We start from the raw sequence: 14578 nt of genomic DNA on the forward strand, positions 1-14578 counted from the left end.
TCCCTAACTTGGAGAACTGGATTCTTCTAGTCATGGTTAGTTGATTTAATAAATGTGTTTATAACTGCATGTCATACAGTACAATACTTAGAATAAAATACAAATTTAAAACCTTGTAAGACAACAAGTATTTGTAAGCAGGTGGCGCTGTGGTCTAAACCACAGAGCCTAGGGCTGACCAATCGGAAGGTCGGCAGTTCGTATCCCCACAACAGGGTCAGCTCCCATTGCTCGGTTCCAGCTCCTGCCCACCTAGCAGTTTGAAAGCACGTCAAGTGCAAGTAGATAAATAGGTACAGCTCTGGCGAGAAGGTAAATGGCATTTCCGTGCGCTGCTCTGGTTCGCCAGAAGCGGCTTAGTCATGCTGGCCACATGACCCGGAAGCTGTACGCCAGCTCCCTTGGCTAGTAAAGCAAGATGAGTGCCGCAACCCCAGAGTCGTTTGTGACTAGACCTAGTGGTGAGGGCTACCTTCACCTTTACCTTTAAGACAACAAAATGATATTACATGCAGTATTAAAAGCTGACTTTATGGCCAAGAAGGTACAAAAATTATCCAAACCGGACCGAAATAATAATTCTGCAACTTCAATCCCATTTGTTTACTAAAGGCTACATTGCATATTTAAAGCATTTTATAACCCATGAGGAATGGTATCTGGCTTATGTCCTGAAGAATTGTATTCCATAATTGTGGAGCCACTGCCAATAGTGCTGTCATCCATGTGCTCTCCAGTGTCACCTTGATAGGTGAACACCTCAGTAGGGCTTCAGAGGTATGGGCAGGCAGATAGGGATGCTGGTGGTCCGTCAAATAATCTGGCCCCATGCTATTTAGAGCTTTAAAGGTCACCACTAGCTGCCTAAGGTTGAAGCCATTGCCACTGGAATCCATGGCATAGGTGCAAAGGAGGTTTATTATTGTATATTTTTTGAATTCCAAATGCAATCAGAAGAGCCAGCAGAAGATATTGTGGTATCAGAACAAGGCAGGTACACTCATCCACACGTGGTGGCGTTTTGTACTTTAATAGATGAGTGTCTCCTTCAGGAAAGTGTAGCGTTTCTGCCAGAGGACATTCAGGTCCTACACAACTGGTTACAGACAATGAAAGGACTTAAACATAGCAGGCACAGCAGGAACTTTTAAATTGGTAGTACCTATAGGTGAAAACCTTGGCATGTTGATGGAAGTGATGTGGATAGCAGGATGTGGAGTCTCCACATAGTACTTGCTAATGTAAGGGTTCCATCTGGATCGACAAAGTGTTATGAGAGGAGCAATAATTGAATTGAGCATTTGTGTAAAGGATACAGCTTTATTCAGTGCTGATGTGACAGATGCCCCATTCCAGACACTGTCTCTGAAGCATGTTATTTAGAAGGAGAGGAAGGTGCTCCAGACTTAAACTGAAGCCATTCTTTACACTCCAGAGCTTGAACCAAGGAGAGGAAAAAATGAGGACACGAAAAGGGAGATTAAATCATTCTCTCAGGATGTGTTTTATGCTGCCACTAATAGAAGAATGAAGCCAGCAAGGCATTCTCAGCTTGGGTTAGCTATAATAGCAGGGTTGGAAATAGAAAGGTCATTGAAGTTGGAGGCCTGCAAGGTCATTGTCTGCTGCAACATAGTTTGAAAAACCGAAAATAGAAATTGACTGGTAGCAATGAGGGTACTGTTCACAAATCCTGAAAATCACCTCTGCACATGTTGCTTTTGACAACGAGAGCCAATTTGTTAAAACTCTTTTAAGTGGGTAAAAATACATTGTATGGCAATATAGGTGTTTGCAAATGCAGATACTAAAGCTGGTGAAGCTGATGGTGTGAGATGTGTGGCATTGACACAAGGCATACAGAAAGGAACAGGATGTTGGCCATGCCTTAGTTGTGTGGGACGGTTACATTTCTACTAGATTATGCTGTTCTCAAAATGGGTGATGTCCCTTGGATTCTGTTGCCGGCACTTCAGATTAAAGGAGGACTAGTTTGGGTGCAGTGGAATTCAACAATACTCTCTGTTCCTCAGCAAAATATCAGGCCAATATTTCTGATTATAGATGTAGAAACAAAGCTGCACAGTGTGTCTCTCAACCTGAGTGTGATTAGATCTACATAATGGTTGCACATAACCTTGCGATGGGAAGAGTGGTCTTGATGATGCAAGCAAAGGAAAGCTTTCAGAATTCAGTAACCGCTTCGGAGGATTTCACACAAAATGGCCCATTCAGTGCTTATTCGATCTGGAATACTAGTTTGCTGCAGGGCCATTCAGAAAGATGGTTTCTGGGATATATCTGAACCTTTGCTATTCCATTTTGAAGGGATGCACACACTCACACTCTTGCCATGATGGTTTCCCATAGGAATCTATGCAATGCAGGGATGTTTTTGCTCATTGTGGGGCTCATACCCACAACCTTGAGATTAAGAGTCTCTTGCCATATCAACAAAGCTATTCAGTATTTATTATACTCTCACACACGGTGGTATCCATTGTTAGTCATACTAGTAACTTTAATCCATTGGTATCTGAAGAAGTGTGCTTGTACACGAAAGCTCATACCAATAACAAACTTAGTTGGTCTCTAAGGTGCTACTGGAAGGAATTTTTTTCTTTTGTTTAATCCATTAATTTCAGTAGGTCTACAGTGAGCAAAATCCAACCCAGAGGATAAGGTGATAAAACTGTTTTTGGACGGCACCTGAGAGATTAGACACACAATCATGTGTAAAAAAAACTGGCATGGGAGAAAAAAATAGTTTGATCTGGTTTTGAGCCTAGTAGAGAGTATTTTTCACAGGGGAACTTAGCTCTGTGATCCATCACCTGCAGTCTGCATACTGCCAGAGAAACAGTTTTGACACCACCTGCTGTTTGTGTGGATTAGGCTGAAAGTGCAGCTTCTGCTTCCAGTAGGTTTTGCTTCCCTCCAGAGATTACCAAGCAAAACTACCATGTTTCCACCTTTCTCCACTTTCCTGCTTGCACAAACCTAGGGGCTCTGCCTGCTGATTCATCTTCATCTGGTCATAGTTAGTCTGAGCATGTTCAAAACATATTTATTTGAGTTTGTGGGTGGGTGGGGCAGGGAGCTCCCTATTACACATTATTACTTTTCATTATTATTATTATTGATTATTATTATTGTATTCCACCCTATACCCGTAGATCTCAGGGCAGTTCACAACATAAAATCACAGTATAAAAGACAGAAAATGCATAATAAAAACCCAAACAACCCAATAACCCCCCCTTTCCCCAACACATTTAAAAGGCCTGGTTAAACAGGAACATTTTTGCCTGGCACTTAAAGGTGTATAATGAAGGTGTGAGCTGAACCTTCCTGGCGAGAGCATTCCAGAAACAGGGAAACACTGCAGAAAAGGCCTGTTCTTGTGTTGCCACCCCCTGGACCTCTCATGGACTTTGAGGAGGCACACAAAGAAGGGCATCAGAAGATGATCTCAGAGTCCAGGTAGGTTCATATGGAGAGAGGCGGTCCTTGTGCATTTTACTTACCTAGTTTGATCTTTAAGGTGGGGGGAGGCGGCACCATCGTAAACCCTCAGAGTTTTTATACATACATGAGAAAAATGATGCCTGGATAAGTAACAAGTATGCAGCTGTTGGCACTTCCTCTAGGTGGTCAGAGGGTTCCCTTGGGATACAAAACCATAGAATTGTAGAGTTGGAAGGGGGCCTGAGGGTCAGTGATGGTAATAGTTTCTCTCCTGAATCCTCCTGCAGGATTTTTCCCTGGGAGCTCTCAAGGGTGCGACGCCTTCCTCCGCCACAAGATGACTCTCATTTCACCATCTATCTTGAAGAAATACGGCATCCCTTTTGACCGGGTATGTATGGATAATGTTTCAGGACACACACAGGTTTTCAGAGAATGCTGGTCGAGAGCTGAATCCTCCAGCATAATGTTACGTTAAACACTCAAAAGTAGGGTTCTGAGCTAGGTTCAGTGTTCTGGTTGAGGGGAATAACTTGATGGTGATGCATTTTTACTTTCAGAGACAAATCTATAAATTTTGTTTTATTATTGTGAACCCTTTGAGATCCATGGTGGTTTGAGATTGTAGTGGTTGAAAAAGAGACATCAAAACTAGTACTGTGGAACTTGTGAAGCATGGTACTCTTTAATTCCTTCCTCAGCTGCCCATCTGGCTGGGTTTCCCAATTGAAGAAACCCAATTGAAATTAATCTAGACAATCAGCATTACCCAAGAATGCCTGATGTTGTGTGGCAACCATTCACTTGAGGACATTGTTAAAAAAAAACCCACCACCATATATTTGTGACTGGTTGCTAGCTAGAATAATACTCAGGGTTGAAGGAAGTGTTCTTCGCTTGATGGCCTTGGCCAAGTCTCTCACCCTTACAGTTGGGAGGATAAAATGGGACCACTTTCATTTCTTCTACCCTAAATCTGTGCAAAAATGAAATTAAAAGGTGTAGCACAAGATCCTGCCAGAAACATTAGCTCCACTCTGCTTCTCTTTCCTTTTTCATTGAGTGTGGGAACTGAAAAACAGGGTAGAAATTCAGTCCCCTTCCCTCATTCCCTGCAGGGGAGGAATTGTGTTGGAATCCTACAGGGACTTAACATTATGGAGCCTTCACCTCTCCAGTCCACCATTTTTCTTTCCCAGTTGAACTGTTGATGTTTAAGGTAGTTTGTAGTTGTGAGAATATAGAAGACAGGTTTAAGCAAAGCATGCATTGGCCATTAAGCAACCTGCATAGCTCTTTTCCAAAGTGTAATGATGTCTTCATTGAAAATGGAGTGAGAAGAATCATTTCAGCTTTCAGCATGAAAAATAGTGCTATAAAAGTTTTCCTGAATTGCACACCTCTCTTTACGCTTCCTAATTATTTTAAGGATGTAGGAAGTTTAGTGCAGTCTTAAACACCACCTGAGAAAGGGGTATCACACAGTTCTGAAAGGAATGGCTGTTCACAGTAGGGAAGAATATGACTTGCAGCACACCAGAGAGGGTGTTCTATCTTTGGCATTAATACTTTGTGTTTAGCCTGCTTTTTCTGACACTTTGTCAGACTGAGTAGATGTTGGTCAGGCTGCAGCATTTACACAGAACATGGGAGAGAGCCCTTGCAAAACCTCCGTGTTAGCTATGTGGGAAACTGACATAGAATTCTGTTTCAATGTGTGCACAATGCAAGAATGGAGGCCTCTTAAAGGCTGGTGAATCTGTGAATGCTGAATGCCTTTTCTTTTGAAGGCAAGGGAAGGTTGGCCTTAAGATTCTGAGGGCCTGGCCCCCAGCATGGGAGGGATGTTGCTTTCCTGACAGCTCCTTGCTCCTCCTCTGAGGCCGCATTGTGGTAAGGTGGTGCAGGAGGAGCTCCTTTGTCCCAATCAAGTCCAGCCTAACTTAAAGCAGCTTCCCTCTCCAGAAGTAGCCTCCATTCACAGAAAGCAAGCCAAAGGTTGCTCCCATTTCTCTCTCCACAAATGCATCAAAATTCCTGGCAGGCTTCAAACAGGGCAAATACCTGGGTGTTTATAAATCTTAGTAATGGTATTTACTTCTCTAAAGAAATCAGATCGATACCTGAGCTTTTTAATAATTAAAAATGTGTATTTCTGTAATCCGCTATTGATTTCTCCATTTATTCTGTGAAGGCCTTGCAGAAGTCAGTAAATTCAGGGCTTTTCACTGTGAGTGGCAGCCGGTGCTGGCTTTTCCTCAATAGTTATTACTTTTCTACCCAAGCCCATCCGTCACCTGGAGTGCTTTTCTAATTTATTGGCGGGATAATGTTGACAGCAGTGATGTGAGGAGGATATGCACTGTGGGTCTTGGGATGAAGACACAGGGATGTAGATTTTCTGACAGGAGCATAATCTCTCTGTCTGCTTAACTTAACTGTCTGCAGCTTTGCCTTGATTTATGAACAGGTTCAAGTGGAGCTGGGCACCAGAGGCCAGGCCTGAACTTCTCTCACCTGTATCGGGAGAAGCAGAGAATACAAAGCCTCTTACAGTACTGCTGTCAGGCTGGCTCTCCTCAGGGGAGGGGAGGGAGGTCGTGAGTGCAGATGGTTGTCCCTCTTAAACATTCTTTTGAGTAAAGTCCTCATGCTTAAGAATTAGGCTGTGACACATTAGCACCTCAGTAAGTCGCAGCAGCATTTTAACCAGTCACTTTTCATGCCTCAGGAGCATTGCTTGCTGGTGCTGGTGCTGCTGCCTGAGTCAGGGCTGGCTGAAGACATTTTGGCCCATCAGGCGGAGAAGTCCTTATGACATTTCCCCTTCTTATGTTAGTTAATGCCCAACTCAGCCAGTTGGAAAGTTTTTGTACAATTATGTGGTAATAAGGATAGAGACAACCAATCCAGAGGGTGGCAGGCTAGTTGGTGATGCGCAGCAGACCTGATGTTAGTTGTTCTTCAGAGGGACCCCAGTTTTTAAAGCAAACACCCAAGTTGTCAGTACATGGAGGTGTATAGAAGGCCTTCTTTTATGCATGAGCCAGTTTCCCCTTCTTTGGTTGTCCAAATCAAATGATCAAACTCTCTTTCCCTCTGAAATGAGGAAAACCAGATGTTTTAAGACCTCAGCTCCCCAATTACATAATAAGTAAGGATGTGGTTTTCCCCAAACCTCATTCATATTCCCCCTCCCCCCCCCTCTCTCTCTCTCTCTCTCTCTCTCACACACACACACACACACACACACACACAGAGTGCTGTTGCAAACATGATGGATATGAAATTGGTGCTTGACATCCCGGTTCTTTAATCTCATCCTATGAAAGTTTGTCCCACTCGATTTCTTCCTTGGTACCTCTGATTTAGATGTTTCACATGTGTAATATAAGTGAAAGTGGAATGATTTAGGGGAAAGTGGGGAAAATCTTTGTGAAAGACGCAAAAACATGAAAGCAGAGTTACTGTATTGTGGACTTTGGTGGGTGGTTGAAACTACAGTGCTTCTCTAGTGTTTGATTCCCCCACTGTAAAAATATGCCTATGTTTTGAGTATACAGCTGCTGAGATATGTGCAGCGCTGCTTGCCAGGACTCAGACTACACCTGCCTGATATGCTGCACTTAAGACTGGCAAATAATGGTTTTAGAGGTCCACTATTTTTGCCTGGACTTGATAACTAAGCCAAAAAATGTGGTTGCCAGAAACCTGCTCTCTATTTGCTTCTTGGGCTGCTTCTCTGTGCAAGGTCAAGGACAATCTTTTGCTCCCCTTCCCAGCTCCAAGATGTCCTGGCAAGGCACTGCCTGCAGAAGCCTCCTCCACTTTTCCAACTACAGAGCTGGGAAGAGTTGTGGGGGCTGATTAATTTGTTCCTCTGGAGTAGTTTGCTAATAATAATAATAATAATATTTTTTATTTATACCCCGCCCTCCCCAGCCAAGGCCGGGCTCAGAGCGGCTTACAAACAATAATAAAAACAAGAAGAATGATTACAACTTAAAAACAAAAATAAAATACAACATTAAAATAATGGAACATTAAAATATTAAAATGTAGCCTCATCGCAGGAGAAGGAAAAGAAAGGGAGAGAGAGAGAGAGAGAGAGAGAGAGAGAGAGGGAATCAAATTGGCTCCAAGCCAAAGGCCAGGCGGAACAACTCTGTCTTACAGGCCCTGCGGAAAGAAATCAGATCCTGCAGGGCCCTGGTCTCATGAGACAGAGCGTTTCACCAGGCCGGAGCCAGAGTTGAAAAGGCCCTGGCTCTGGTTGAAGCCAATCTAACTTCCTTAGGGCCTTAATGCAATGACCAAACAATTTCCAGTCTTCCTCTTAACACTGGAACTGGAGAGAGGACTAGAAGCTGCCATGCTACTGCAGAGACAGCCCTTCTCTCCCCCCCCCCCAGCAGCACCTAAGTTTGGGAAGAATACCTGGGGCCTGTCATATGAGGATGCTGCACATTTGCCATAGCAACTGAAATTGCCAGACTCAATACTGTCACTTCGATCCTCTTCTGCAGACAGTGACAGCATTTCTGTAGTTTATGGTGGTCTTGAGATTTCTTTATTATATTTCATAGAATCATAGAGCTGAAAGGGAACCAAGGGTCATCTAGTCCAACCCCTGCAATGCAGGAATCTCAGCTAAAGCATGCATGACAGATGGTCGTCCAATCTCTACTTAAAAACTTCCAAGGAAGGAGAGTCCACCACCTCTTGTGGGAGTCTGTTCCACTGTCAAACAGCTCTTGCCTTCCAAAAGCTATTCCTAATGTTTAGTCAGAACCTCCTTTCTTGTAACTTGAAGCCATTGGTTCAAGTCTTTCCCTCCAGAGCAAGAGAGAACAAGCTTGTTCCCTCTTCCATGTGACAGTCCTTGAGATATTTGAAGATGGATATCATATCTCCTCTCAGTCTCCTCTTTTCCAGGCTAAACATACCCAGCTCCTTCAACCATTCCTCATAAGGCTGCGTTTCCAGACCCTTGATCAGCTTGTTTGTCCTCCTCTGCACATGTTCCAGCTTGTCAACAGCCTTCTTAAATTGTGGTGCCCAGAAATGAACACAGAACTCCAAGGCAAAATAAGTGGTACTATTACTTCCCTTGATCTGGGCACTCTACTTCTGTTAATGCAGGCTAGAATAGCATTAGCTTTTTTTTTTGCTCCTGCCTCACAGTGTTTACTCATGTTAAGCTTATGGTCCACCAAGACTCCTAGATTCTTTTCACATGTACCACTGGCAAGCCAGGTGTCCCCCGCCTTATATGTGTGCAGCTGGTTTATAACCTGGCATTTGCCCGCATTGAAATTCATTTTGTTAGTTTGGGCCCAGGTCTCCAATCTGTTAAGGTCATTCTGAATTCTGATTCTGTCTTCTGCGGCATTGGCTACCTCTCCCAGTTTGGTGTCATCTGCAAATTTGATGAGCATCCCCTCTGTTCCTTCAAGTCGGGGGCCCAGGACAGAACCCTGCGGCACCCACTTATCACTTTTTCCCAGGATGATAAGGAACCATTGGGTTTGGTCAGTCAACCAGCTATGAATCTACCTAACAGTTACCTCATTCAACCCACATTTTACCAACCTCCTGACAAGAATATCATAGGGCACTTTGTCAAAAGCCTTTCTGAAATGTTTTTGTTGCATGTGACGTCTGGCTGGAGAAGTGTGCCTTTGGCCTTCCCAGAACACTAAAAGATTGTGGGGCTTGGATTTCACGCAGCATAAAGCCAATGTGGGGGGAGTTGGTTGGGACCTGGTGGGTCTGCAAAGAGTTTATTGCAGGTCACCTGGGTTGGTGAATGTATGCATTTCCTCCCTGCATCAGTTTGTTCCCATGAGAATTCCTTGTGGAAAACCATATTTCTAGAAGGGGTAGCCGTCTTTCCTAACAGATCCCACAAAGATATATGGAGAATCCTCAAAGCAGTGCTGGGTCACCATAATCAGCCCACCATCTTGGTTTCAGTGTAGGGGTACTTCTTGTCACCTCTTACTACAAATACAGATTTATTTTAAAAGGTCACATTGCCTTGGTCGAAGCTTTGCTACCTCTTTGCTTGATAATGGCATATTCTTTTCTTCCTTTCCTGTTTTCAGATCACCCAAGAAGCCGGAGAGTTCATGATTACTTTTCCTTATGGCTACCATGCAGGATTTAATCACGGGTTCAACTGTGCAGAGTCCACCAACTTTGCCACACTTCGGTGGATCGATTATGGCAAGATGGCCACCCAAGTAAGTTCCCACATCCTGGTGCTTTAGTTGGTATGGGGCAAATTACAAAGCTTGCCTTGCAAATTAGGGGCCGGTCTGCCTGGCTCAGGTTTCCTGCTGATTTTCTGCCTAAACCATGACTGAACCATTGAGTTCACACCAGCATCATGGTTCATTCTACCTAGCTGAAGTTTGCAAAGGTGCTTCAAACTCTGTTTTTAAAATCTGTTTCAGATGGGAACCCTGCCTAGTGTTAACAGATAGAGTTAGCACATGTAAGGCTTAACCACAGTCAAGGCAAACAAGGAGCGGGTGTGTATGTGGAATGTGTGCTGGGGTTGGAAAAGAGTTCACACTCCTCAGGCTGGCTCCCAGTTAGCAAACCATGGTTTCCTGGGGTTTACCATCATTTTTTACTCAGCTAAGCATATGTGACTCAGACAGCATATTCCATCTGTTTCTGGCTAATAATAAAAAAATAATACTAATAATATTTCTACCCCGCACATCTGACTGGGTTTCCCAAGCCACTCTGCAGCTTACAGTACATACAAAAAATTGTAAAACATTAGACATTAAGCTGCTTGTTTGTATGCCTGGAGCCTCTGTCACATGCGCCCAATGGTTCTTTTTCCTTTGATGTGGCTAACATGGCACACTGGTGCGAGCCCTAGCTTTCCCCCGATAGTGTGCTACAATATGTTTGTGTCCGTCAGTATTTTCAAAGTGTGTGCCATGAGAGAACTACTCGTGTGTGAGAGAGAGAAAACAGTTAAATGGTTAATAGGTCCTGGTAGGGCCAGAGTACCTGTCCCACAGAGAAAGCTGTCTGCTGTATCTCTGCTTGATTTACTGCTCTTTGCCTCTTTCCAATTAGCCTCCACTGTGGGCAGATAATTCTGCCTTGTCTCTGTCTCTGAGGTGCGACCACCAGCTATTCCTGAAACAGAATAGCCCTTTCTGGACGAGGTTGACTACTGGTCCTTTATATGAGACACATTGACTCGTGGAGAAATGGGTTGGGCTTGCCTCGGGTAGTCAGTTTCTACTCTTGCACCTGAAAAGGTTTATTTTCAGACTATGTAAGAGTTGAGGGTTATTCCAGTTCTGAATTCCAGGTCTCTGGGAAATCACTGGTGCAAGTGAAGCACACATGAGAAATTGTAATCCCAAGACTTGGTTTTAAAGTAGTGCTGAGGCCTAAGTACAAAATTGTGTCTGAAGACCTTCTGTTTTAAAACAAAGCATGCTAATCTAAGCAAATTTTATTATTAGAGGACTTGGAATCTGATCCTGTCTGCTGTGGCCTTGCTTGCTAGGGTTTCACCCCAACACATCTAATTTCATTGTTTTGGACCCCAGAAAATGGTAGTTTGTCATGGAAATTCTGAGAAGAGTTTTAACTATGGCAGCTGCCAGTGGGCAACTGCTCTAATATTAAAAGCAATTTTGGGCTTAGCCATGTGTTCAAAAACAAGTGACATTTGGGAAGTAGAGACTTTAGATTGAGGCTCTGTGCTTACATTGTTGGGCATTGTAGCGTGAAATTACTGAACAAGCAGTGATGGGGAGACTTTCCAATCCACTCTAGGTAGGGGGACCTAGGGAGATGAGGAGGAGATGCCCCAGCTGTTCGCAGTGCTTCTCTTTCCACACTGACAATCACCCCACAGTGCATGCTTACTTAGTTGGTGTTATCCAGAATGGTAATTTGGCTTTTCAGAATTTCTGCCTTTAGGGAAACCTTTCCATGTCAACTTCCCCACTGAGGAGTCTCTGTTCTGGAACACATTCCAAGTGTAATTGCTCATACCGGCATCAGACATTGCTGCTGCCCCAGGTCAATAGAGAGTGCCCTTCCAGCAAGCCCTGAACTCCCTTCCAGATTGATAGCACTGGGCAAGCTGTCTTTCAGAAGATCTTGTGATCCCATTGAGGAAGTTCTTATAAGCTTCCTGTATGTTAAGAACAAAGGTGGAAGACTTTAGCTGAGGGAAAGTTGTATAGAAGGAAAAGGGAATGTAAGCCTGTTTCAGTCTGTGATACTTCAGTCACAAAGAACCCTGACTCCTTTGATGGAACCTGCTGGGCTTCAGCCTTCCCCCCAGACCTGGGAGCCAGAGTCTACTCTGAGGAGGAGCCAGGATGAAAAACAATACACAGAGAAATGGTGGGGTGGGGGAAGAGGAAAGGGACATTTTAAGGCTTTGGTGCGTGGAGCAGCATCTGGGAGGTAGCCAAACATCTTCCCCTGCAACAGGGTAGCAGGGTAGAGCCTCTCTCCTCTCTCCTCTAACTTTGCTTGGATTCCTTTATCTTCGGGTGAAATAAACTGATAAGTGATTGTGAATAACACACACAAAATAAAGCAAGTAACTAACATGCAATAAGAGTGGAAGCAAACAGATCTTCCCTTTTTTGAAATCCATGAAGCTCCAAGTGAACATTGAGAATCAGAAGCTGTGGACCTTGCAGACATGGTTCTTCTGAGAGAAACTGAGTCATGTTTTTATTTTTCAAGGATATATTATTTATTGGAATAGATTAGGATATAAATCTAATAGTCAAAAAAAACCATGCTTATTTATTTGTTATTAAGAAATTCGTTTCACTGAATTCACTGGGTTTACTCCCAGGTAAGTGTACATAGGATTTAGTGTCTTCTGTTTCTTCCTAACAGTGCTGTGGTTTACATACTATCTTGAAGCCCAAATAATCCTTTTTACATTACTGCAGCTTTTATCTTAGGGGAAAAAACCCAACTATTTCCCCAGCAGATTGTCTGTGTCCACACTAGGGCATTCATGTATACGTGGGACACTGTTTCCATGTTTGGCTTTGTCTGTACATGAGCAGTTTCAATTTCATGCCTCCAAAGACTGTTGGGTATTTCTCATTCACTAGTTGGTGCTGCTTAAAAGCATGTATATTGTTGTCCCCTCAATTGGCACTTCCCTGCCCAATTTCAGAAACTTATGGGCTTGTGTGCAGCTATTTGTTAACATGTTTGCTCACACCGTATTATTTTGTGAAACACAAGTTTTTCAGTGTTATTTGAACAAAATAAATGTTTGAAAAAAGTTTACTGCAGGCAGTGATTTGGAATAGCTTTCATATGAAGTGGTACCCCCCCCCTTCTTGGTTTTCCCTTTCCCCATGCCTTTATCCACAAGGAGAATTTTTATTTTTATTTTTAAATAGTAAAAGCTGTTCTGTGCAAGAACAGTGTTGTGCAAAAGAGCAGTTGTAAAAACAAAAATATGACAAATGTGCCAGCTGGTCGAGAAGGGCAGGCTGCATCCTTTCCTTCTGGCTGATGGAACAAACTAGGGGGTGTGATGATAGAAAGGTAAAGGTACCCCTGCCCGTACGGGCCAGTCTTGACAGACTCTAGGGTTGTGCGCTCATCTCACTCTAGAGGCCGGGAGCCAGCGCTGTCCGCAGATACTTCCGGGTCATGTGGCCAGCGTGACAAGCTGCATCTGGCGAGCCAGTGCAGCACACGGAAAGCCATTTACCTTCCCGCTGGTAAGCGGTCCCTATTTATCTACTTGCCCCCGGGGGTGCTTTCCAACTGCTAGGTTGGCAGGCGCTGGGACCGAACGATGGGAGCGCACCCCGCCGCGGGGATTCAAACCGCCGACCATGCGATCGGCAAGTCCTAGGCGCTGAGGTTTTACCCACAGCGCCACCCGCGTCCCGTGATGATAGAAAGCACCCAGCAAAACATTACCAAACATATAAAAACAAGAAAAACCCTACCCAAATAGTGTGCTACACTGCATCCACAATCAGGCAACATGTAAATTTATCACAGAATCATAGAATCTTAAGAGTTGGAAGGGATTCCCAAGGGTCATCTAGTCCAACCCCCTACAATGCAGGAATCTCAGCTAAAGCTTTCATGACAGATAGCCATCCAAACTCTGCTTAAAAACCTCCACAGACTGAGAGTTCACAACCTCCCATGGGAGACTGTTCCACTGTCAAACAGCTCTTACTGTCCGGAAGTTTTTCCTGATGTTTAGTCGGAATCTCCTTTCTTGTAAACTTGAAGCCATTGGTTTGAGTCCGCCCCTCCAGAGCAGGAGAAAGCAAGCTTGTTCCTTCTTCCATGTGACAGCCCTTGAGATATTTGAAGATGGGCATCACATCTCCTCTCATTCTCCTTTTTCCAATTCTAAGCATACCCATCTCCTTCAAGCATTCCTCGTAAGGCTTCGTTTCCAGACCCTTGATCATCTTGGTTGCCCTCCTCTGCACATGTTCCAGCTTCTCACCATCCTTCTTAAATTGTGGGGCCCAGAATTGGACACAGTATTCCAGGTGTGGTCTAACCAAGGCAGAATAGAGTGGTATAGAATAGAGAATAGAGTGGTTTTCTTATATTGGATCTCATTATTGATGGATTGGAAAAATCTAAATTAAGTGGGAGAAAGGTGTGGGCTGCTCCTTTGATCTGATGGATAACACCAAAAAACAAGAAGTAGCTTCAGTTCCATGTTAAACTCCAGGGTGGATGGATCAGAAACATGTACCATCATGTACAAAATTCTTCCACAACGATGTAAGAGACTGATAAAGTTCTACAGAAAATGATTACTTCAAGTTATTGCTGCTAAAGGTGGTTCTACAAGCTTTTGGCTTTATTTCTGTTAAATAAATCATGACACAGTGTAATATGTCATGTTGTTCATCTGAGGTTGTAGTTACCTAATTTTAAGATGTGCTTAGGAACGGATGATTGTTGTTATGTCTTCATACAAAACCACAGAATTCAAAGAGGGTGCGCTTTCTTTTCCCCATGACTATAGTTTGTGTCCCTGAGGTTGCACCAATTCTCACTCTTAAACGTGAGATAGGTTTGTTAAAAGAAAAACATCTGT

At 43.7% G+C, this 14578-nt stretch overlaps 1 protein-coding gene across 3 annotated transcripts in view; it reads left to right on the top strand.

Moving 5' to 3' along the window:
• The window catches only part of KDM4B (lysine demethylase 4B), a 199615-nt gene that overhangs the window by 79645 nt on the left and 105392 nt on the right, over positions 1–14578 (top strand). For all 3 annotated transcript variants that reach the window (XM_079960479.1, XM_079960477.1, XM_079960478.1), the window contains exons 7-8: positions 3756–3859; positions 9576–9713. In XM_079960479.1, coding sequence (XP_079816605.1) covers positions 3756–3859; positions 9576–9713 — 242 coding nt within the window. The remainder of the gene's footprint in view (positions 1–3755; positions 3860–9575; positions 9714–14578) is intronic.

The sequence above is a fragment of the Podarcis cretensis genome (assembly GCF_951804945.1).
Source record: "Podarcis cretensis genome assembly, chromosome: 18".
Taxonomy (NCBI): Eukaryota; Metazoa; Chordata; class Lepidosauria; order Squamata; family Lacertidae; genus Podarcis; species Podarcis cretensis.